This window comes from Lycorma delicatula, chromosome 1 (genome assembly GCF_047948215.1).
Source record: "Lycorma delicatula isolate Av1 chromosome 1, ASM4794821v1, whole genome shotgun sequence".
Classification (NCBI taxonomy): domain Eukaryota; kingdom Metazoa; phylum Arthropoda; class Insecta; order Hemiptera; family Fulgoridae; genus Lycorma; species Lycorma delicatula.
Genome location: NC_134455.1, coordinates 356,979,543 through 357,007,137, shown reverse-complemented (window position 1 = coordinate 357,007,137; position 27,595 = coordinate 356,979,543). Strand labels below are relative to the sequence as shown.

Sequence of the window (27,595 nt, the reverse complement as noted above, 5' to 3'; positions counted from 1 at the left end):
GTTTACCAAAACTTTATTAATAAATTATTCCTACTTGATTTACGAAAGAAGAAATCTTAAGTTTAAAATTTTATAACTTAGTAACTAAAGGTAAAAAATCTATATATTAAATTAAGACTACTTTGTTTCACCTTTTTTTAAGAGATCGTTTAAGCAGCAAGAAAAAAAGGAAAACGTGTTTTTTCGCCCCCTTTGGTAAATGCAATCCTCGACGTCTAAAACTTCGATATAAAAAAAAATCTGTTACATATGTAGAAACATATATTAAAATACTTAACGCTAAAAGTCCTTAAAGATAATCTGATGAAAATTCAAGTCATTTTGGTAATTATTTCTAAGACAGAGAGCTTTAATAATTATCTCCATTTTTAGTACTCAAAACAAAATAATCTTTTTCGGTAATATTCAGTTAACAACTTACGAAATTAGAATTTTATTTATTTAAAAACTAGAAAAGATATTTTAAAACACTGTAAAATGTTGTAAAAATTTTAGTATTTTTGTAAATATATTTTTCATATTACTGAAAAATAAAAATAAAAATGTTACATTTATTACAGCGGTTACTGAAGTTTTACTATTGAGATATTTACTATTTGTGTAGGTATTAGAACTGTAATTTTTATAAAATTCATTATAAGATAACTCTTTATTGTAATCTTATTTCTTGTGTAGGAATTACTCTTTGACTGCAATGAGTCATTGTTAAAATAAGCAAAATATTAGTGTATTTTTTACATATTAACATTGTTATTATGACTATAAATAGTATACATTTTTATAAATAATATATATTTAGTATTAGATAGAAAAAAAACTGAATTAAATATAATTTTATTCTTCCTACTAGCTGCAAAAGCACGCCCTCCGCAACTAGGCCCTCCGGGCGGGTGGCGTTTCAGAATGGGAGTATTAGGTGTCCAAAATTGATTACCTCTTGTGTAAAAATATTTTTATTTTTTTGATTGAAAATTGATATAACGAAAGTTATGCAGAACAACCGCCAACTTTCTCTTCCGAACTGGAAGAAAATTACATCGACGTCACGTTGGTGACGGGCGACTTGCTGCGAAATACAAGTAGTTGGACTGTCTGGCCCGAGATCAGTGTGAGCGATCATAGGGTTATAACCTATGAGATTAATTGTGATCTCAATGGTGTATACGGAGGCGGTTAAGAGCTCCAGATTCGGGTCGCTATAATCTAAGGGGTCTGGATCAGTACAGGATGCGGCGCGAGTGCGCAGCTGCCTTGCAGAGGTTGGAATGGCGCATGGATCACAGGGAGGAAGTGGAATTGATGGCTGAGCAATTCGGCTGGGCCATCAAGACTGGTTGTGATAGGGTCCTAGGCGGCCTGGGCCAATAGAGGGACTCTTAAGCGGTGGCCAATCTACTGATTAGAAAGTACCTGGAGCCGTCATGACCGCTGCTTCCAGGGAGTTGTCTGTTAGACGAAGATTTATAATTTTTGTAAAAAAATAAATAAATAAAACATACGGATGAACTTGACCTGACGAATGACGTCAGGAAAAATATAAACTTAATAAGCAACCTGTTCTGGTTAAAATTTTACTAAAGAAACGTTTTTGGGCAATTCAGATATGTTTTCTGTAAATAGAATTTAGATTTATCCAATAAGTTACTTATGTTTTTAATTTTAAAAAGTTCTCCTCGAAATAAAAGTTTTAAGAACTAGCAAACATCCTTTATTCCCGTACACTTCAAATTAGATACTGGCTTAACATTACTAGAGTAATAATAAAATCTGTAAGAAATAAATTGGGTTAAAGTGTAGTAACATTAATTATGAATACATTACTAAATATTTACATGAAGTTCAATTAAACTACTAAACAAAATATAAGTGTGAAAAAAAAATTGCAAAATAAACGTTCATAACAATATAATAAATCGTATTACAGCTCACACCAGCTCCCCCACTAGTGGAGCAAAACACATCTCACGCTTAACACAGCGTCCGCTTGATGCGCTAGTTTCCAAATATCATTGTCCCAGATCTTAGCAACACGTCTTTCGTTTGGTATTGTGGCTAGGTTGTTTCTTCCCGTGGTTCTGCCAAATTATTTCTTTTTTTAACCAGCTGTGATTGTATTTAGTTTTGTAAACAACGATTTATATATTTTGATAATGGAAGAAATGTTGAGGTATAATTTTATGATATGTTATAATAATCAAATTGTTACCAATGTTACAGGTTATGTTACTAAGCTTTAATAATACTTTAAGGTTATCTTTTGTTCGGTACCGTTTTCTGTTATTTGCAGCCGATAATCTGTTATTCACACAGAAAAAATTGTATTTCTAACCCATTTTCTTTCTTCCTAAATTTATAAGAACTTTACCATTCTGTTGACTTTTTTTTTAAAGTTAATTTACCCTCGCCTGCCGGTGTTTGATTTCAGTACTTTTTTAAATGGTTACCGCTGATATAATAATACATTATTAAATAGTACAAGTTCACCTTACCAGTAATTAAGTTTGAACTTCTCAAGATCTTCGGTCCTTAGACAATGGTCTAACAATTGAAAGATCTTGAGAAGTTTACAAACACGTAACCTAAAATCAAACTGGATTTTTAACTGAATGTGTTTATTTTTTATCTTTATAAGGTAGTAATTTTTGTGCCTTTCGCATATGTATTTTCTTGTGACAGTGTGCCCTGGTTTGTGGTTTGATCTTCTTTGGAGCATGCAGTATTTAAATTTTAACAATTTTTATTTTAAAAAACTTATATAGTCATAACATTTTAATTTTTATACATCTTGCATTTAGGTACCTTTAAAATAAGTGTTTTGAATTAGTTTATTGGTTTACCGTAATCGTCAACAAATTAATAGTGCAAAATCAACATTATCACAATAAATTGTGACATGTTAAAATTATTTATTTACAGTCTCAAATAAGATATTAGTTTTTAAGTTGTCGATAGTTAGATTTTGATCATTTTTATGTCCTTGAAAGGTGTACAGCTTCAAAATGTAATTTCATTTGCTATTATTTTTTCATTTTCTAAAAATGAAAAATAAATATATCTTTTAACGGTTTTTTTCTTAGTTTACATAAAATAGAATTTAAAAAAAAACTTTCATTCCAGAGTTGATGTATAAATGTAAATTGCTTAGAATCAATTTAACATTTGTTTCACTAATGTTCTCTTTTACATTAATAGAGAACACGCAACATAATTTTTTAGTTATATCATATCTAGTCCCATCACTGTTTTACATTGTCGTAATAATAATTTAACGAGTGTATAAAGGTACAATAATTTTGTTAGAGAATAGGGTTTTTTTATTTTAATGCATGACAAAGTTAAGACTATAGAGCTGTTTTCTTAATTTCAATGTTCTTATTTCAACGTTAATTCTTTTATTATAACAATTATTAAATATCTGATATTTATTTAGTAGAATTTAATATGCTGATTGACTGTTTGAATGATATATTAGTGAATTCACATGACTGCATGAATTTCCTCACTTGGAAGTATGTCTGAATACAATCATCATTAATCATGATTAAATATGCCATTACATTTCTTTCTAAAACCAAATTAATACACTTAATTAGATTTCTTTACTATCTTTTAACACCACCTCTTTCAACTTGGTTACCTTTCTGCCTTTCTCATTACTTATTTGAACTTAATTGCATAAATAGTTGATAAAGGTGAGACATTTTGCAATGAAAAATTCTGGTAGCACAATCCTTAACATGATTTTAATTTCTTTAAAAAATAAATATATATATGTATATATTTTAACATTAATAGGATATTCTTAACATTTTTATCTTTTTGTTGTATCACACTTTTTTTTTTTATTTGCTTTTCCAATTGAAAATAAAAACCAATCTTAATATTTATATATTATGCAAACTGAAAACAATAGCTTCAACTACATCTGTAGCTATTTTGTGTTAGAAAATAATTAATAATTGCAATAGAATGTTTATGTACAGCTTAGTTACTTAATTTATCAAATATTTACATTGGTTTTATTTCTTTTTTGCTGTAAATTATGACTTGTGATTAGATAAGCTGTTGATATAGGTTATCATTATTTTTTTAAGCCTAGTAGCATTTAATGGAAAATTGAGGTATTAACTCATATATAAAATTTATTTTACATTTCATTAGGGCCAAACATTATTTTTTTTTTTTTTTACTTTTTAATAAATATTACATTGAGAAAGTAATAAAACTGAAAGTCAGCTACTGTACTTTGACCAAACATGTTCTATTTACTATCAGATTTTTTTTTTTAATACTGTTATCTATTTCTTTAAAACTGTTTATTATAATGCTTGTATTAAATGTATTAATATATTTTGTATAATACACTAATTAATTGATTTATTTATCTTTTTTTTTTTTTTTAATTTGAATCAAATATTACTGAACTTTTCATTTATTCAGGGGTTTCCAGATAAATATAAGAAGTATGGTCATTAAAAATCTGAATGACCTTCATCCCCGATCTGTTAGATTTTTAATGACCTTCATCCCCGAATTCATGTAGAAGAATAACAGTTTGAAGTTACTGGTAACATCTTCAGTATTCTGACATGAAATCTTTTAATAAATACACTTTGTTCTCAGCTTGATAAGGTTTTATGTTTTGCAAAAATTAATATTTACATATGCCATTTTTTTTTTTTTTTTCATTTAAAAAGAAAAATATTTTGCATCAGAATTACTGGTATCATGGCTGAATCTAAATGTATTTGTCCAAAATAAATAATTGTTTTTTTTCATAAGATAACCAGTATCTTATAGGAGGATAGCACTATAAAATAAAGAGAATACTTTATCCATTTAGAAAATAAAATATGCAACATTAGTCATATTTTATGACTAATGTTTAATGATTATGATTATCAAGTAGCTGTTTTCCGTAGTCATAATGAATCTATTTATTTGGTTAATTTTATTATGTAACAATCTTTGTGCATCCATATGAATTTTCGTACAGCCAATTGGTAGCTTATCTTGTATATTCGACTACCATTTTTTTTAATTAGCACTTAACACAATCATCCTGATTTGCAGATTACAGTTCAAATATTAAGTACAGAATAATCCAAAAAACAGTCTCCAAAGATCATTATTCAGAAATGTCAGGCACAATCCTTTTATACTAGCAAAACATTGTAGGGTGATTTATTGATGTTTTTCAATATTAATTGTAGAGATGCATTTAATTAAACATACTTTTTCTACTTATATTTGTGTATCAGAATGTGTAATGATAGAAAATGTGTCATAATATTTAATTACCTCTACTGGATTAGTTGAATGGTATATTCATTATTGCAAATTAGTAGTTTAACAACTGTTTTTTTATGTCGAAGATTCTGAGGTTTGACTGATTAGATAGTGGATACCAGTGTACATTCATTAATAATGTGAATGTGATATTATTTACCACTTTTTTTTTTTTAGGGAAGCAATGGTTCTAGGTTTGGGCAATCCCTTGCTTGATATAAGTTCAAATGTTGATGAAACATTTCTTGAAACTTATAATATGAAACCAAATGATGCTATCCTTGCAACAGAAAAACATACCTCACTTTATACTGAATTGGTCAAGAATTATAAAGTCGACTATACTGCAGGTGGAGCTACACAGAACACTTTGCGAGTTGCACAGGTAAGTTATATTGCATAAACTTTAAATTTTTTAAGTCTAAAAATTTAAAAAGCTTTTTAAAGAAAAACTTTTATTAATTTTGCGAAGGAATCTCATACATTTTTGTGATAGTCACTAAAAAATATTTATTTTGAAATAGATATAAAAAATTTTCTCAATTGCAAATTTGAGAAAAAGTGCTCAAATGCATTTATCATTGATTTCATGATCTCCAAGAGCCAGTCTGTGAGAACATTTGCATAGCAGCTGAATTAAACTGTATGTATAAATATCATTCATGTTCCTAACTATGCAATATATCTCTTTAACACACTTTCATTAATAATTTTAAACTTGCATAACTGTATATACACACACATATAAATTGCAGTGTTTATGTTATTAGTTTTAGCTTAAATAAATTATCATATTATTTCTTTTTTATATATAAGCATGAATAAATGTTACAAATTAGAAATCGACCATAACATTTTTATTCTTTGAATAAAAAAAAGAAAACAATTTCCAACCTTTTTTATAGGTTTATAGTAATTTTTAAAAAATAGACAGTTATTGAAATTTTCTTTTTTTAAAGAAAATTTGTAATGTTATTTTGATATTACAATATTTTTTTTTTTTGCCTCTACCCCAAGAAGTGGAGGAACACCATTTATGGGCGCTGAAGCAGTGTTGGGCTCGCTAACAGGTTCTACAAGATGATACTACGTGCATACTTATTCCTGCGTACTACTGACTGAACCTCCACCCCTGGCTACCCCGTTCTTGGTACTGGTCCATTTCATCAGGAAGGGGTAATATGCCCACATACACACACAATCAAACGCCACACAGAAAATTTCACACACATGAACAAGATTACATAAGGTAAAAGCCCACCACACATGCAACACAACAGCAACCAGAAACTGCACACGTCGCATCACATCCATCCCCTTAACAACAACCACATTTGTCAAAACTTACTTCAGCATACAACAGCAACATACCAGTTGCACACCCCACACACACACACACACACATTCCTCAACAACACACACTCATAAACAGTTACTGACATACAACATACTTATCACATACCACTTGCCAAAGGCCACCATCAGACGCATAAGAGGAGTGCCCATGACCTCATCACACCCATGTGACCCCCACATGTACCAGGGACCCTCTAGACATTCAGCTGAGAGCCTGTCCTCCCAAACACCCTCTGGCGACCCCTTCATCACCTGCTCCTGCCAGGACTCCTCCCAGGCATACAGCTCCTACATTACCTTCCTGGCCAACATTGGTACGGCTGTCCAGTTACTTGCATACTCAAGCATGATCCGTTGCACTTCTTCAGGTGAAAACATATCCCTTCTGCTTATTGCATGCAATGCTTCACTACTATGATCCTCAAATCTGGGACAGCTGAAAAAAATGTGGTATGCTGTCTCATCCACACTCTCACAGACCGGGCAACATAGGGAGTAGTCAAGTCCAAACCTATAAAGTCATTCTCTAAACCCTCCCATAACCCACCAGAAACTATGCAAGACAGTAATCCAGCAAGCTATAGGTACGCCTGCACCAACCCTCTAGGACCCTAATCATGTGGTACATCTATCCACCCCTGTCATCCCACTGCCTCTGCCATTCCCTTCTCAAATTTTCCATGGAACTGGCCAATCTTACAACCATGACTCCTGGTGGTAATGGAATCCAGATTACACTGTTGCAGGTAAGGTTCGGTACCAGGACCACCCCTTATGGTACTCCCTTATCTGTACGTCGCCACACAGATGAATTTGTGGCCATTGAGATAAGAAAAGATTATCCTTCAAAGATATGGGAGAAATCTCCTGTTTACCAGTGCAGAGTCCCAATGGTGCCGTGGGTCACATAATTAAAAGTGTTGCAGACATCCAATGTCACAAGCACGCATAACTTCTCGCCATCCCCACAACTCCACCATCGCATCTAAGGCAAACCTCCCTCAACAAAATCTAAATTGTTTGTTTGAAAGCCCTCCTGCATCCTCTATAGCTGTGGACAACCTCTGTTGCAGTGTGCATTTGAATACCTTAGATATTGTGTCAATTTATTGCCGGAGGTCTGTAAGAGTACGGCAGCACCGGATCCCTCCCTAGCTTAGGGACCAGTACCAGGCTCTGCTGCCTCCATCTCTGGGGGTACACTCCTTCTACTAAACAATTGTTGTACACCCTCAAAAAGGCACCGGGATCGGCCTCGGCTACCACTTATAACTACTTAGTTTGGCAGTAGATCCGGTCCTGGTGTCTTATCTAGTGGGATCCATTTAACTGCAGCCACTAACTCCTTTTCCATGAGAAGTAGATGGGGATTCTCATCTTCTTCCATCTCCTCCAAAGTTCCATTCCTGCAACAGTCCATCTTATTATACTCTGGACCTCACTGGAGTCCAGGGTCAGAAGGGCTCTGGCTCTCAATACCCTTTTAACAATGGTCTGGAGTGGGCTTCCCTACAGGTCTGTATCTATTTCAGCAATGAATCGCTTCCAGGAAGCCCTTATCAAAGCCTGAGTAAGCTCATTCCTAGAAGTCGTGTAGAGTTGCACACCCAGAGTTGTAGAGAGGTCCGTGTGCAGTTGTTTAAGTGCATGGATGCATGTTCATTGCGCAACCCTCATGGCTGAAAGGATCTTCCTACATTTACAGGCTATGTCTTTGGACCACCAATATATTGGATAACAACCCCTCCAGCCAGATTAATCATATTAATTAAAATATGGCATATTTTTTGTAGCAAGAGCATGTCTAAAGGAAGCATTATTGTCCATTTCACTGTTTTATAAGATGATCTTTTAATTTTTTCAGAAACCCATTGTTCTTTCCTGTTATTGCCTTTGCACCTTCACTACATACTCCAATATATTTTGTCCAATTTATATTATATAGTGTTCAGTAGCTTCATAAAAAACATCAAAAAGACATTCTCCTGTCGCATGGCCAGTTATTGATTTGTAAAAGAACATATTTTCTTTGATTTATCTGTACTTATCACATTCATATCTCGAAAAACATAAGAACTGAAAAATGTTTGCCACATCTGTAGATTCATCAAATTGAATATTAAAAAATTCCCTTGAACTCGCTTGTGAATTATCTGGTGAACATTGGCAGCCATTTCATCAATTGGCCTTGATACTGTGTCCTTAGAAAAAGGAATTTTTTTGTTTCTTTCATACCTATTAAAACACTGAACATATCAGTTGCAACTGGCAATATAAGGTTTTCTGTAATTCTATGGTTTTTTGATGTCAAGCTACTTGTAATGCTACAAGGTAAGATGATTCAAGTGCACTCTTTATCAGTATGACTTGATTTACAAATAGAAACTTGTTAATTTCTCAAAGTATGTAATTTTCTTTCGAATTCCAAGGGTTTTCTCTTATGAACCAAATGTTTAGTTTCCAAGTGAAATTAATCTTGATGGCTTCATTCTTTTATCAGAGAGAACTTGAAAGCAAACAACACACTGTGGCTTCCCATCCACTGAAGTAAAACCATAATTTAAATAACTGTCGTACAATTTTGTCTTTACCAATCAATTCACTGAATGTAAATGGCTCACTTTATTTTTTCACAAATTTATCCATTTTGCGTAAGAATCTAATTGAAAAAATCACTTACCCTGTTTGACCTTACAGTAAAAAACCAAAACCTCCATCATTATTATAATTTTCAATGAAACTATGCTTTAAAAAATTAAATAGAGACATGCTTTGCATTTGAAACTAAACTAACTTTGTGCAATCCCTTCTACCTCTTTTATACTGCTGAGAATATGACGTGTTAAAATGTATCATATGGATGTTGCTCTCACAGTGAATATTATGTAAGCAGACCAAATTTCATTGAGCATGTACACATCAAATTGGAACCTGAAGATTACTCATGTTTGTACATTTCATATATGCATGTTCATACTCATCACTATCAACACAGCTAAATAGTTTTAACTAGGTTTCATTGGATTGGGGGTGGCAAAATATTCATTATATATTTTCTTTACTTTTTGGGGGTCGTGGAGCTTAAAAAGGTTGAGAATCACTTATCTGTAGTATAGTATGGATTATTTATATGATTGGTTTACCGTTTTCTTTATTCCTACATCCTCATTACAAAATAGTTTAAAAAAGTTATTTGCAACTGAAAATTTACCCTATAATGCTTACTAATTATTTAGATTTATCTATTTATTTTTAACTATTTTTTAAACACTTTTTTAAGTTGTCTAAAAATTGATTAAAGTCAGTTTTAAATAAAACTTAACTGAAGGAGCATTTTTGTCCTTTTACTTTTTATCATATAATTTTTAGTGCTAAAAGAAAAATTTATTTATATAATAATTTCCACTTACCAACAATCTTTAATAGTATGTTCGAGCGCTTTCGGATTAGTAGTCCATCCTCAGGAACATTGATGTGTTATAATTATATTCAAGTTAGTATAATTATATTATTATTATTAAATTATTTATTATAATATTAAATAAATATTATTTATTAAATTATATTAATTATTTATGATTGTATTCAAATTAGTATAATTAATGATATGTGAAGTAAATAATTATAATTGTAGCACATCAATGTTCCTGAGGATGGATTACTAGTCTGAAAGCGCTCGAACATACTATTAAAAGATTGTTGGTAAGTGGAAACTAGTATATATATAAATTATATATCTGTAGCAATGGGCCATGATTAATAAAATTATTTTAAAAGAAAAATTCATATTTTGTAATGCTGTCAAAAGTTCCATTCCCTACAAGGCATTTCAACAAAACTAGTAAATGTTAAATTTATTTATTAAACTAATTTAAAAATTCATATGCTTTTGGTTTTAAAACTTTTTCTTTAGTTAATATTTTTTTGGAGAAATGTTTTAAGGGTCCTTGTACTATCTTGTGCAGTTGTTAATTTTCCAATAATGTGTCTTTGTTTACAGAATTTGTTTGTGTTTTACTGGGTTTTTTTCTTATTATGTTTCTATAAAATTAAATAATTGCTTTAGTTTACCTCTAGTGCACCGTTATTTGATTATTTTCATGTGATAAACGCTTCTGTTTGCCGATAATTATCATAAATTAACAATAATTTTTTTTCATATACTATGATCCAACATTTTTTCACAGTTTTACTTGGTACTGTTTAGTTACAATCTTACTATGTATTCTGAATTAACAATACTTTGTACAAATAATAAAAATTAGTGAAGTACAAGAAAATTTGTTCTTTTGCTGGTATGGTAGTGGTTTGAAGAAAAATTAAAATAATATATGAAGTTCTAAGTAACGTTTATTTCTTTAAATAGATATACAATTGAAGTGTAGTATTACATGTACACTTATATTTACATATTTTTACATTTTTACTTTGAAAATAGATAATCATCTGGTATTCGCATATTAATTAAATATGTAAGACCTCAATGTACAATTAACTAACTAGTTTACCTATTTTTTTTATTTAAAAAGCTTGTATTACCAGTTTTTTATTTAAATTTTATAAACTTAATATTGTAAAAGTTATAATGCATATCGAAGTTTCTTAGCTGCTCACTTGTATCTCCTTTTTCAAATTAAAAATGAAAACCAATTCAGCAACTTGGTTTTTCACTTTTATTTCATATATTTACATACAGTAGAGAACCATTTATTAGATTAAAATAAGTAGAACCTAACTTATTATAAAAAAATACAATTCAGTCTTTTATCTTAATATAGTCGCTGCTTACTGATGGTTGATCTCATTTACCTAATGTAAAATTTAGGAAATCTAAAATTATCTAAATTGATTGAAAAAGTTAGCTTTCTTTTATTGTGTAATCATCTGTAGAAATGAATACATTTTTCTATTATTTTATGTCATTTACAGAAATCTGAAGTCATTTAAGATTGTCCTTGCTCTGTTTTAATGTTTTATATTTCCTTCTTACAAAGTTCTTCTCAGTTTTTACCACTGTATTTTCTTTTACCGGAGAGTATTTTCAATCTGATAAATATTATGTACCGCTCTTCTAATTGCAGATTTATTAGCATCAACTTTTAAATTTAATTTTTGTCTTAGAATGTTAAAATATAAGAACCATCTCCTTTAGACTTTTCTTTCTTAGCTTTCTACCGTATTCATATTTTAGTAGACACAGACATGATGGTAGCCTTGCTGCAACAAAGCTGAACTTTTTGATCTGAAACAAGAAAATCATTAAATAAACTGTTTACTTTGATCTTTTACGTTTTGTTATTTTTCCATTAAAACAGCATCACTCTGAATTTTTTGTTTTTTTTAAATGTACTCTAATTATTGGATCCTTAAGTATTTATTAATCTCACTATTTGAAGTAAAATTCATTGGTTTTTGATCATAAAAAAATTTTTCTTTATCTTAATGGATAAAGAAATAATGGATAATTTTTTCATTGTAATGATGTCAGCTATTTAACAATGTGAGCAGTGAATAATACACATATTTGTATTCATTCACAATGGCTGTTTTAAGGAGAATTGAGGGAAAGAATAGCTATAACATCATGTTGGGTGCATACATAACAAGTGGGATAGAGAAAACCAGATTTTTACTCATATCAAAATGAATCATATTTACAGTTTCATAGATCCTGATATAAGTACTTACACTCAAACAAAAAAAAATTGAAAAAATGTGGAGATCTGCTAAATGGTGCAGTAAAAGACATGCGGAATTTTGCGACATGACGTGCAAGTTTACTGAATTCATGCGACATTGCCAAATTGGAAATAACAACCATTTCTACTAAATATTGACGTCTATAAAAGACTTCTTGCGCGACTGGAAATTAAATATCTGACTATTAATGTAAATTATGATACTATTTATTTTATATTGCATTTTTATTTTTCTGAAACAGAAATAGAATGTGTGTGTGTGAAGTTCATTATAATAGCAAATTAACCTTCTTTATTCTTGCAATATTTTATATTTTGTTTAAACTCTGAAAACAAGTAATATAAACTTTGAAATTTTACTTCTGATGACATGAATGAACTTATTGTTTATCAGTTAGTTTCCACAAATAGGTCGTCTATCTGTTAAGACAGTCAACAGTTAAACTTAGAATATAATCTTTTACTTGCTAAGTAAGTAGAGGATAGAGAGTGTTGAACTGATAACATTCTTATGAATTACGTAAAAAAATTTTATCTGTTTCTTTATCGGTAAAATTTAAATTATAATAAGTTTATTAAATCATATGTTTAAATATAATAAATATCAGTGAGTAAGTAATCTACAGTGACAGATATAGGATTAAGGAAGATCATTAACAAATAATAGTTATATTTTTGTATTGAAAATTTCAAAATGGTGACCAATATAATTTTTTAGTCAATAATAGCGCCATAAATATCTGTAAAATTTTGTTCAAATCAGTGACTGAAAGCTGAGATATGGCTGAAATTCTTGTTTTATAATAAGCGATACCTCATTTATTAAAGAGGATTGCAAAAATTATGAATGAAACAGGCACAAAATTATCAGCTTAATTTTTGCATATAAACTTTTAATAATTTCAGCCATATATCAGATTTTTATCAACCTATTTCAACAAGTGAGTTGTCACTTTGTTACAGTAAAGGGCTTTAACATTTTATCCATTAAATCTAATGTGTATAAAAATTATTAAAAAATTTTTAATGACTGCCATTTTTGAATTTTCAAAGGTAGAATTTTTAAACTTATTTATTTTATAGATGTTTTTAGTTACTTGTTCACAAATCTCATTAAAGATTTTAACCCGTTATTAAGATTTAAGTTTTTATTGAAAAAACACAAAATACCACACAGGTGAAAAATAAAACAAGGTAGGGCATTTGTTCACGTGACCTATTTTGATATCCTGAGCTGGTCCCTGAATAAATCAGTCTAAGAAGGCTCTCTACATCGCTAGACTAAAGGTATAAATTAAGGAAGATCATTAACAAATAATAGTTATATTTTTGTATTGAAAATTTCAAAATGGTGACCAATATAATTTTTTAGTCAATAATAGCGCCATAAATATCTGTAAAATTTTGTTCAAATCAGTGACTGAAAGCTGAGATATGGCTGAAATTCTTGTTTTATAATAAATGATACCTCATTTATTAAAGAGGATTGCAAAAATTATGAATGAAACAGGCATATTGATATTACATACAACATACATACATACAACAGGCATAGTGATATTAATAATTATAAAGAAAAGCTTACCAGATTGTAGATTAAATCCAGATTTCTCAATCTTTGTAGTAAAATCAAATAAATATTTTTTTTTTGTAAAAGTGTTATTATTTATTGTTATTACTTGAAAATGATTTAATAAGAGATAATCCATTTAAAATTTAAAAAATGTTGAAAAAATAAAAAAGAGTAGTTTACATGCCAAATATTTTCCATGAAGTGCTCAGGTACTACAAAGAAACAGAAGAAAGGAGTGTATCAGTTAACAGATAAAGAGCTAAAAGTGAACACTGAAGCTCAATTGCCATCACATCCAATTTGCTCTACATAGAAAATTACCACATTATACCCACTTCAATTCAAATCTGGGTACAACAGTGTCACAGCAAATTGTTTAGTATCGTATAAACATCTAGTTTTCCGAGATTTGTATTTAGATTTAAACTTCTTTCTCTTAAATTTTATTTTTTGTTGCTGTTGAGTAGATTTTTATTCTAGGGCTACAAATTGACTAGATCAGTTATGTTAATATTTGTAATGCATTATTATAGTGGATCCTGAAGAAGCCAAATGTCTGTACCTTCATGGGATCAGTCGGTCTAGATAAATACTCTCAGATATTGGAGGAAAAAGCAAGGGCAGATGGAGTCAATGTTCGTTATCAGTACAATGAAAAGGAGCCTTCAGGTTAGAATTTAACCATCTCCACCATTAATTCAAATGTTAATTCCTAAGTCAATATTGTAGGTTGATTTGGAAGTATTATATTTCTTATATTACACTGATCAACAATGATTTTGTTAAATGAGAGTGAATAACTGATTCTTATAGCAATTTTCATGCTGATTTCAAATATGAAATCGGAATTCTTCTATCAGACTTAGTTTTTTTGTAACTACCATTCTTATTTTCAGGTAGTATGCATGAACTCCATAAGCATTACATTTTGTTAACGTAAATATGTTCACAAATATTATTCACCGTCATGTGGCCAGTGCCACATAATCAATAGCTTCCAATTCCAGTACCACCAGATTCATGGAACTTAGATAAAGATGAAAATGTTGAATCTTATTCTGACGTATCAGGTGATGAAGTAAGAGATCCAAAGTTTTAGAAAATAGATATACTGAACCCCATTTAATTAATCAGTCAGAATTAAATGATCCGATTCGTGATTTTATCAAAGAATCAGGCAGAAATACTGGCATCAAGACTGAAAGAATGGGTTTTTTACAACCAAACACTAAAATAAGTGCTTTCCATGACAGACAGTCAGAATTTGAACATTTCTTCCCTCAGTACGAAAACTTAGAATACTGTAATGATGTGGACTCTTTACAGGAAGCTTTGGGACATATGCACCATCCTGACAAATGGTGACTTTTTATTGGTTCATCAAAGCTTAGTTTGAAAGCTGTTCTACTTCACACTGGAAATAAATACCCATCAATACTGTTAATATACACTGTTCATGTAAAAGAATCTTATGAAAATTGTATTGAGCATTATTCAGTATCAGAAATATTTGTGGAGATGTAGAAGTTTTTGCACCTTTACTTGGAGGCTGCAACTTGGATACACTAAGTTCTGTTGTGTTTTGTGCGAGTGTGACATCCCAACCCCATAGGGGAAGACACCCACCTAGTGATATGTTCTGGTCGCCCCCCCCCCCTGATCGTGCCCTGTTGGGCTTTAATGGTACATGCGAGTGAAACATCTCAACCCCATAGGGAAAGACAACCACCTAGTGACTTCCATTCCCCAGACCACCCCCTCCATTCCTAGCCCTGTTGGGCTTTAATGGGAGTCGTTTATCGCCCTCTGACTTTTTGCATCTCATAGTAATAATCCTGGCCTCATTGGGATGCCACCGATGCAAATGCCTCAGTAGACATTTGCATTTGCTAACCGAGTTCGCGGAAGCACGAATCCCAGGCCTAGTTCTACTTTATTGAGCCAATTTCGTGAATGTCTCGTAATTCGAGGCAAATTAGACACAACATACCACCAAAGATGTTGATCGCAACAACGAAATTTAGTCCTAAATCCCTTATTGAACTAATCTTAGTTCAAACCCCAGGTTCAATAATAGACTGGTCCACTAGGGAGAGGCGGACAGACCTCCTACTCCCACTTGGCTCCATCGCAGAGTTCTGCATGACATTCACCTCATAAACCATCATCAAGATGCCATTACACCTCACGGCTGCATGGTATCCCATGACCTCGGTAGTGCAGTCACCATTCCGCCGACAGCTTTTACAATCATAATCACCTCTTATCTAACTAACCGTGGCTTGCTGCCAAAGTGCCTACCTTCAGCCAATCAAACTGTCCAAGCAGACCCTAGCCGCCCAGGGTCCTGCTCTATTAAATCCCTTCAGTTGTCCTATGTAGGGCGAGGAATCGAAGGCAGCCAGCCACAATTATACAGTCTCTGCGAGTCCTCCAGTTGACTAGAAGATCAAAGAAGGAGTTTACCCTCTCAAGTTCCCTGACAACTCTGGTATGCTCAGCTTCATACTGGAAACAGACATACAGGACATGGTCTTCAGTGCCATCAACCTTATAATCCGGACACAAGCCAGAGTCAACCAACTTAAACCTAGCCAGACTAGCCCCAAAAACACCAAGTCGTGAAAGAAATTGAGTTATGTATCGATTGGGGGAAACCCAACTGATCGCTCGCAACTTCATAACATTTGGAAAAATACCATGCGTGTATCGACCATTAGAAGAATCGTTCCACCTAGCTTGCCGAGAGTCAAAACCTTGGTCTTCAATTTCATGCACACGCCCTGACGTTAGAAGGCCTCCCTTCTTGGAAATATACCATTGGCTAAATCTATGGGTTATATGCCAGCTATCACAGTGACTGCCTCTCATGAGACAGTTCTGTAGCCACCAACAGCTAACAGTAGAAGATGCTGGGCTCGCAAAAGAATGTCCCTATAGCATTGAAATTGTAAATGACGAGCACAGCGTACAACATTATGGCCTCACAGACACATTTGTAAAGAATACGCATGGTATGATAATTCAACCCCCAATCAGGATGAATGACTCTACAGACCCCAACAAAGGCATCGATGGCCTTCTTCGCTACTAACTGAAGGTGGTACTTGAATTAAAGTTTCTCATCAAGGATAACACCCAGATACTTCTGAACAGTGACATACCTAATCGGAAGGCCATCCATCACAACCCGCAGGTAATGGGTTGCAGCTAGACGATCCTACAAGAACAACATAATGGCACACTGAAAATCATCTTATGCTGAAGACTCCACAACCTTAATACCTTACATGCCTGTGTCGCTCTGAGCTCAATCTCGGCACGTGAATTGCCCTCGACCAGCAGCAGCCCATCGTCGGCATAAGCCATGATCCGACAGCCACTGGGCATCCACAATTGCATGAGAGAATCAAACTCAACAATCCAATGTGCGAGTGGGACATCCCAACCCCGTAGGGGAAGACACCCGCCTAGTGATGTCCCGGTCACACCCCCATTCCCATTCCTTTCCCTGTTGGGCTTTTACGGGAGTGCGAGTGGGACAGCAGGAATAAGAAAATCTATTACGTAAAAAAGCAGTGACGAAAGAGAGAGGTACTGACTGTAAGAGGGAGTAATGTTGTTAGTCAGCCTTAGTAAAATCAGAAAAACTTTATCTTCCACCTTTACACATTAAGCTAGGTTTATTCAGAAATTTTGTTGAAGCAATGGATTGTAATGATGCAAGGTTTCAGTTTCTAAAAAACAAATTCCATAATATAAGCAATGCTAAAATAAAGGAAGGTATATTTGTTAGACCACAAATAAGAAAACTAACGAGTGATCCAGTGTTTGAAGAATGTTTGAATGATTTGGAGGTTGCTGCATGGAAATCATTTCAAAATGTGGTTAACAACGTACTTGGAAACCATAAGGCCAGTAACTACAGATCAACTTATGAGTGAACAACTTCAAAACTACAAAGAACTTGGGTGTAAGATGTCACTCAAAATCCATTTCTTTCATTCACATTTGAATTTTTTCCCTAACAATTTCGTTTTATCAGTGATGAACATGGAGAATGCTTTCACCAGGAGATAACTACAATGGAAACATGTTACCAGGGAAATTGGAACCCCAAAAATGTTAGCTGCTTATTGTTGGAATCTAAAAAGGGATCTACCTGCAGAAAATTACAGTAGAAAATCCAAAGAAATAGATTTTAGGTGAGTAAAAAATTCATGTTATGTATTGTCATTTTACGCTCGCCATACATTTTTTTTTGTTTCAAAAGAAATTTCAATTACAAAAAAATTGAGCTTGATAAAAAAATGTATAATATGTATGAAATCTGCAAAAAAAATATTATTAAAATCAGCCATTCGCTTACATTTAACAAACAAAAAATTAAATTTTGTTGAACAGTGTTTTTTGGAAAATAATAATGCATTTTAATTTAGCGATAACTTTAATTTGCTTTTTATTTCTTAAACATTCATTTTTCCCAGATTTCTAGGCTTGATGACAGGGAGTTGGAAATATTTTTACAACCATATGTCTTTACTAAAACCAAAACTGTTAGTAATATTTAAGTCGCTTAAGAAGTAACTGCACATTCATAGGTTTATGTGATTTAACATTAATGTACATTTAGGTGTATTCAAACACAAGTTAAGAATTCTATTTTTTTTTACTTTATTACTTCTCCAATTAGTAGTCATTTGAGATTTTTATTTTTATTTAACATGTAATGGCATGGCCAATAAAGGCTTCAGACTTTCATTGCTTTTTTTACCATGAAATAAATTATTAAACTAAATCAGTATGTTGTAATTGTATGCTTATATGTGCTGTACTGATTTAAAGATTATAAGTATTTTTGTAAACTGCTGAGTTCATGCAAAATATCCTTCAATAATAAATCTTAATGGCTGTAGAAATTTCTTAATCACTACTGATTGTTTGTGATTATTTTGGCAGTTACGTAATGTAGAAGTAGGTATTTCTTAAGATAAATTAGATTTTCTTAACCTTTATTTTACTATTGTATTGTTTTTTTTTCTAACATGATTTAGCTGTGTATTGATTTTTTTAGTTATTTTTTCTTAGGACTCATTATACTTTTAAAATTTTAGATATAATATTATTAAAATTAGAAAGGTATTGACAACTGTTTTGTAAAAGAATCAATGTTGCCATCTAGTATAGCCCATAGTAGATATTTTTAAAAGATATCAGATTAATTTTAGGATTGTTCAATGGAAAACAACTGTATATGTTTTTGTACAATCAGTATAATTTTTCTTGAGAAAAGAATAAAATAAACTATATGTAGTATTTTATTACTGTTGATGATATAACAGTGTAATGTTAATAATAATTATTCTTTTATTATTCTATTAAAATTATTGCTTATTATGCTATTATGGTTAATAAAGGTTATTAAGGTAATTAATAAAGAACTATATTGTTTTTATCTTTATGGTATTTTATTTTATACTATATACATCTATACTTGATTCCAAATTGCACGAAAATCTCTTGGGAGATGATTCTATAGTCGAACTCTATTTTTTTTTAATCTTTATTATTAATTTTACAGATTATTGGTCCTTTTCCCTTTCAAAATACTCCCATCACCTATTCACACATTTTTCACAGCAGTGTTTCCACGTTGCGTAGCAGTCCTGGATAGCTTCATTTGAATTGACATTTATGGTCCATGATAAATTTGCTTTAATGTCATCAATAGTCTCAAAATTATGTCCTTTCATCACTAACTTGAATTTCAGAAATAAGAAAAAATCACAAGGAGCTGGATCTGGTGAGTAGATAGGCTGAGGGAGGACAGTCATCTGCTTTTTAGCACAGAACTAAAAATTGACAAAGCAAAGTGTGCAGGCGCATTGTTGTGGTGAAGGAACCATACATGAGTTGTCTCGCTCCAACTCTGGTCTCTTTTTGCAGAATTTTTCATCAACCGTTGTAAAACACCTTGATAGTACACACGGTTCACTGTTTCACCTTAAGGCAAGAATTCAAAATGCACAATTCCATTAAATTGAAAAAACAGAAAGCATTACTTTGACATTGGATTGAGCTGACCTACTTTCTTGTGGTGTGGAGATCCTTTGCCATTCCATTGTGATGATTGAACTTTTATCTCAATGTTGTAGCCATAAACCCAGCTTTTGTTTCTTGTTGTGATCCTTTGCATGAATGTTTCATTGTCATCAGTTAGTTCAAGAAGTTGCCAACAAATGTTCACTCGCTGTTCTTTCTATTGTTTGGGCATCAAAGGAGGAACGAACTTTGTTGTAACAAGATGCATATTCAATTTTTCAGTCAAAATGTCATGGCATGATCCAATTGATATGTTAACCTCTTCTGCAAGTTCTCTGACAGTCAAACAGTGAACTGATAAATTTGCATGTACCCCAGATCGTTGATTTTCTAAACGCAGGTGTCATTAGTTGAAGTTGAAGGTATTCCTGGTCAAGGGTTATCTTCAATTGACTGACGACCACTTTTAAATCATGAAAACCATTCATAACATTGCATGCGACCCAGAGCACCATCTACAAAAGCATGTTTCAAAAGTTGAAATGTTTCTGTGAAAGATTACCCCAGTTTCACGCAAGAGTTTACATTGTATTGTTGCTCCTGAAAAATCACACATTACAAAAATTGCTGCTAACACTTTTGTTGCACTCAAATAAAAATAACATGAAGACTAAACAACAATCCAAGAATATGTGTTACAGAGGAGGTTATGTGGAACACAGTGCTGCCAACCACATGTCATTAAAAGTTTATTGGTGCATAATTAATAATGTTCGGTGATTTTCTGAACAGACCACGTTAAAGTAGGTCAAAAAACAGTTTGTTAACAAGTTTTGGTTCATAAAACATTTAGCCTTGCTTTCTGCTCCATTTATGAAATTAAACCGTACTAAAATCCTTGGGGTATAAATCGAGAGTAAATTTGGTGCTTCCTTATAGTTTTTGTTCTAAGAAATTGAATAAAAGTGGTTCCAGACCTCTATTCTCACTTAGGTATTAAAAAAAACGGGGTAAACCACAAAAGAATTTTGTCGGAAGATACACTCTTTTAGGTTTGGAATAAAATAATAATTTTCCTGGTATTTACACACTGTAGCCAATCTATTTTAATTTACTTTTCCATAAATTAGCAGCATGTCCTTCAACTCTCCAGATGAAAACAGATTTGTGGTATCACCCATTGTTAATGACTGACCAAACAATAACAGCACAAACACCGCTCAAATGAATATTCAAACGCTAAAATTAATTGTTCATCAGTCGTTATTGCCAACCTATAAGAACATAAAAATTTTAATATGTTTTAGAAGGATTCTTCCAAATTTATTTTAATAATTTTTAGCATTTGTATGTAAATTGTTCTGTTTAAAATCACATCACTTTTCTGATCCAGTTTGTGTGTTTTTTATTAAAGTTGAACTTCTCAAATTTGTGTTTAATCTTATTAGACTTATTTTACATCAATTTTTCTAGAATTAAATTCTCTACAAAGGTAATTAGAAATTTTTATTTATTTATTGATAAATTAACAAAATTATTTTATTCAAAACCTAAAAAAGTGTATTTTCTGATAAACATTTTCATGTTTTTACCCTGAGAGGAAGACACCCACCATGTGACGGATCTGACCGTCACACCACCCACCCTCCATACCTAGCCCTTAGGGGCTTTACCAGAGGTCATCTTCATGGCCTCAGGACTCTCATCTGGCCATTGTCAAGGAGCCACAAGCGACATTCACATCAATGTACCGTGCCTAGCTCAGAACCCACAATCATAAATAATTTTATCAGGTCCCAAACAAAACCACACGACTGAGCTGTGCAACCACTATCCTGCTCGGTGTTAGGGACGAGTTCAGCACACAACTCGGGCATCCAACTACCCCACAAAATAATAAGCAACAAACTAATAAACTGAACATATAAATAAAAACTAAACTATCCATAATACAAAACACTAACTGAATAAACAACAGTAAATACCAAACCAAAATAATGCCTCAAGAACACAAAATATAACAAGAACCCTATAAACACAAAATATATCAAGTAATAATAAAAGTACATTAGAAAAGCAAACTTATTAATCCTAATAAACAAAGCCTAGACTTGAAACCTAATAAATCACAAATGAGAAACAAGAAGTTGGACATTCATAAACATAAACAAAACAAATCACATAAAAACTAACAAAATTCGTACAGATAACTAAAAACTTACAGTGAAACTACAATAAACGCAAAAGTAAACTAACCAGAGCAAGAATAAACAACATGAGAAATTTACACTAACGCCTATCATTAAAATCAGCTAATCATAACCCTATAACCTAAGTGAAACAAAATAAGAATAACAAATATCACAGACTAATCAAAGCATCAAAAATAACATAATTCATAAAACAAAACTAAAAACTTAACAAACAAAACACAAAGGATAAATCAACGAAATGAATACCCGGAAGCCAGGAAAACATTTAACTATTACACTACATATAACTACTACATATCTATTCTGCCACTCAAAAAGTTCCTGTGCACGTTTGTATGCGGGACATTCCTTGGAAGAACGGCATCGTGATTCACCGGCTTCCAGGCTCAAGAGCAGTTTATGCAGTTAGGGGGACCACCGTCCTTTCTAACCTGACAATCCTTTGCCAGATGCCCGTCCTTGCCGCAGAAGGAACAAAGTTCTTCTCCTTGAAAACTGGCTACATGGCCAAGGCCCTGACATCGAAAACATGAACTGACATTTAAATAATATTTAATTTTACAGGAATTTTATTCGCAATTGCTTATCGCATTGAACTACATAATGCACCACCTTAGATTCTCTGCAGCCAGCCCGAAATACCATCTTAAAAATACTTGCAAATTCTTCCAGACTTATTCGCATTTTGAACTCTTATTATGTCAACAAACCCCTTCTCCCGATATCTCGTGGAACGTTGTATACAATCGTCCATGGCCTCAACAACTTTGTGGTGACAGTCATGATGGGATATTTATTTAATGCTTCATTGTTTCTGATTCCTTTCTCGGTTTCATTATGATTAGCCACAATTCATATACCTTTCAAGTTATCCTGAACACTAACTATCCTCATTCCTTTTTTCGTGGCTTCCAGGCTCTTCACCACCTCACCCTTAAAGGATGAGGAGGTTCTGGCTTGTCAATCAATATCACCTTGGGTCTCTGAGCCTTCAGAACTTCTGTTGCCATCCTCTGTCGGCATAATTTCAGTTATCTGTCAATGTCCCAAACCAGCTCTGAAACTCTCTATGTATCCCTGTAGTCTATCAACATGCTTGGCTGTTAAAAGGTGTAAAAATCGTAGCTTCCTCATTCATATCATTATATACATCGCACCCCTCTCCCTAATGTTTTTTGAATCACCAATGAACTTCTCAACCTCACAACAGAAAGTTGAACATCCCAATCACCTCTGTCACCACATCTCCCGAGGTCACATCAGATGACAACAATCACGCTTCCAGATCTTTCATGGCTGCTACTTCAACCTTTCTGGTTTTCATCAGTGGTACAACCCGTTTAGACTGGCTTGTTGTAGGACCGAATAGTTCCTCCATTAATTCTAAGTCTGAATGTACATCAGGATCCTGTGCACATTTCTCCTCCCTCTTTTTGCTTCTCTTTCCTCTGTCTTCTTTTGCTTTGTTTCACCTGCATTGCCTATTATGCTTTGCTTGTATTTTCAATTTCTTTGCCTTTTGCATCTTTTCCGCCTGGGTGGTCTTTCACCACAAATAGCCAGGTGAGAGTGGTCCCTCATCCAATTCTACTTCACTACTCATATTAAATAAATATAAACAACTAAATAAAAATCTACCAATGACAAGAAATGAAAACAAACCTAACAGGCAATTCTAAAAAGTAAACAAAACAATCAGCCAATCAAAATGCCAATATGGCCACCGTGTTGTCACGCAGTTACTACAATAAATAAAACAAAAGAAACTTACTCCATTTTTCTTAAAACATATGTGAGATAAAGGTGTGGGTCCACTTTTATTCAATTACTTAGATCAAAAACCGTAAGGAAGCACCATTTTACCACTCTATTTGTATCCTAAGAATTTTGATACGGTTTATTTCAAAGAGGGAGCAGAAAAGGGTTAAATGTTTCACGAGATGAAACTCACTAATGAATCATTTTCTAATCTATGTTTATGTGAACTGTTTTTCTTAGTTTTGGCTATAGAATCATCTCCCAAGAGATAAATTGATTATAATCATTAACTACATTGTGCTTTAAAACTTTTAACCCTCTTTGAGTAGTTACTTCAATATAGTCAGGAGAAGAGTGCAGAGGTGAAATCATAAATACTGGCTTCTGATCTTGCCACTTCAAGTTTAGTATATTGTTAAAAGATCTAAATGTCAGTTTCCCTTTACCTAATCTTGTAGAACATAATTCTCTTGAAACAAATTTTTTGTGTTTCCTAACTGTTCCTACAGCAGAGGTGTTATGATCTAACCAGGTTTTGTTTAACAAAGGAAAGCTGTACCAGTTGTCCAAAAATATCACTTTTCCCTCGCTAAACAAACTTGAACTCATTTCTAAGATGACCTGTTCACTAACTAATAACTTTACTTTCCATCCTGCATTCAAAGAATCACAATGTTTATAAATATTTATGCCAAAACAGGCTCATTTACTGGGATTGAACTGGATAAAGGGAAAGCTACCACGAAATGCTATAAGACTTTCATCAATACAATTGTTTTTGCCGTGTGTAAATACAAATTGAAATCTGTGTAAAAAATAATCAATTACTGTGTGAATTTTTCTCATTCGATCATTTTCAGTATTTATTGACAAGAAATGAAAATACCTTGAAATAAATTTGAATCTTACTTGTGGCATAGTTTCACTAAAAATAGGGGAACAAATTACTCTTCTTTTTGTCCAGTAGTTATTAAAATTAGATTTTTTGTGTTGCAAGATTAGAATTGCACAAAGAAATATATAATTCTCATCCACACTGACATTTTTCCAAGCACCACCATTCAGTTTACTAGCAGCATAAACATTGGTTTCATGAGCTATCATCTCTCAAAAATCATCTGACAAAAAAGTAAAAAAAAAAAAAAACATAATTCTGTACAACTATTCAAACCTTCTGTTAATTATATTATTGAAACTTTAATTACCAGTAAATGGTATATTTTTCACAAAATTTGGTCGTTGTTCCCATTCCCAGTTGGTAATTTCATGATTCACATTGAACAGGTTCATCATCTGAAGAAGATTAACTTTCACTACGTGCAGATTTTTCCAATTCATACAACAATTAGGCGCTTTCATTTATTTCTGTACCAGATTCATTGTTATACAAAATGTTTTGAATAAATTCCTCTAAATTATCACTAACAGCAACTGAACGCGAATACATGGCCATCATAAACAAACACACACAACCTACAAGTTGCACCGATAAGAAATTCACATGTAGAGTAAGAAATGACAGCTATTGTAATTTTATAAACGTGGAGAACACATGAATTACATAGATAGAAGATGCATACATAGAAATTAAAAAAATTACATTAATACATAGAAAATTACATACATAGAAGATACAACTAATGAAGTCTGTTACTAAAAATGAAAAACAATTAAGTCGGGCGACATGTGGCGGGCATCTCATCCGACATCAGTCTAGTATTTTACTGCAGCTTGCACTGCACATCATTCAACAGGAACGGGTTAATAAAAAGAAGCCCTACTGTAATTTTTGTGATCCAAATTAAGGAGTAAAGTTGGTGGTGGTTTCTTATGTAATTTAAACTGAGTAATAAAATAAAGCAGGTTCCAGAACTGTAACTCCTATAGTTTTTAAGATATTCGACATAAAAAATATAATTTGATGTTGAAAAACAAGTTTTATTTAGATTTGTAGTACAAATCAAAGTACAATCTAAGCTTGTTAGATGATAATTATATTATATTGTGTATGTACAAAAAAAAATCTATTACTATTAAAAAACGTATTAGCTGCTTTATTCAGAGTTGTTTTTTAGATGATGCAGGAAAGATAGGTTTTCTGATTCTGAATAATAAAATGAACTGCCATTTTAGCATTTGCCTGGAAAGAAAAACTGAGGAAAAACTTGATCTGAACATCGTTACAAAATCCAAAATAAATGATAAAGAGAAGGCATTATGGTACTCATTGATAAATAAAAATAGTTATATGAAATAACAGTATAGAAATATGTGAAGGTAATAAAATAATAAAATTTATATATAATAAAGTAACAATTTTTTAAGGTATAATTGAAAAATATTTAAGTACATGGCAAATGTGACTAATTAATTTTTTTGGGAATATTTTACAAAATAACGATTTTCAGGAAATGGATTCACATTATGATATATGTTATATATCTCTCTAAAGGCTGCCTTTAATAATTAAAATGGTAATGTAATATTAATGAGGAGCTTTCTTTTTAAAATTAGATTTCTTTCATTTTTCTCATAATTTTAGATCATTTCAATGCATACTGGCCTAGACTGGTGTGGATTATAACCAAAATGTGATGGGTGCAGCATGAGAGTATGACAATTCATCAATTCAGTCTTTAGGTGAGAATAACTGGATTATGGAAACCAGGATACGGCATACATGTTTTGCACTGTACACAGTTTATGAATGGTCAAATGGCCATGAAGAATAGTCGGAACAGCATCATGTCTTTACTGTTGTCATGTTCATTCATTGTAATTTGGTCAAAGATCATCAAGGAGATTTCATAAAAATTTTAATTTCCTTCATCAATTATTATTTTAAGGCGTTATAAAAAACGTTCAAAGTAGAAGTGTATTAAGTAATTTTGTTGGTCATGAAAATTATAAACTGGTAAAAAGTGGTTTTAGAATATGTACTCCATCAGAACCCTTTTTTTCATCCATACAAAATTGAATAGTTAAGAAAATTCTGTCAATAGAAATTATATTCAATTATTATTTATGTATATATATATATAAATATACTAATTGAATAGAATTTCTATACATATATATTGCACTGCCTAAAAAAAATTTATATATTCAATTAGTTTATTAGCTCATATTGTCTTGAAAAAACTGTGAATGATTTAAGACTTAAATTGTTAAACCGTATATACCAGATTAGCTAATAGTCTATAGTGAAATGGTAGTTTTTAAATTTACCAGGTTCTAGAGATAGTACTGAAATAAATATAAGAGAATAAATAATTTGTGGTACCAATTTTAATGATTGATTTTGCTGCGTTTGATATTGGATGTTTCCATTTCAATGCAAACATTATATTGCATAGTTTTATAAATTTGGAAACAAAGTTTTAAACCATTCAGTGATATTTCTTTGGGTTTTCAGTTTTTCTGTTTTTTATTTTAGTAAAACAAATAAAATAACTATTAAAATTGTTTGTGCTAGCCTTTCTAAACCATAGACAACTTTTAATAATGCTTAGAGCATTGTATATGCAGAATATAGAAGAGCTTTCAACAAACTTTAGGCTAAGAAAGTTGTTAAAAAGTAGTCATATTGAATGAAGCCTAGCTATTGTACACATACTTTACTTAACTCTTCTTTCATGCATTCCTGTCAAAAAAATTTACATCAA

At 31.9% G+C, this 27,595-nt stretch overlaps 1 protein-coding gene across 1 annotated transcript in view; it reads left to right on the top strand.

The window, feature by feature from the left end:
- Positions 1-1,999: 1,999 nt before the first annotated feature.
- The window catches only part of Adk2 (Adenosine kinase 2), a 51,136-nt gene continuing 25,540 nt past the window's right edge, over positions 2,000-27,595 (top strand). Inside the window, exons 1-3 of the mRNA XM_075382543.1 lie at positions 2,000-2,167; positions 5,467-5,674; positions 14,451-14,586. Of these exons, the coding sequence (XP_075238658.1) occupies positions 2,151-2,167; positions 5,467-5,674; positions 14,451-14,586 (361 nt within the window). The 5' untranslated portion in view covers positions 2,000-2,150. The remainder of the gene's footprint in view (positions 2,168-5,466; positions 5,675-14,450; positions 14,587-27,595) is intronic.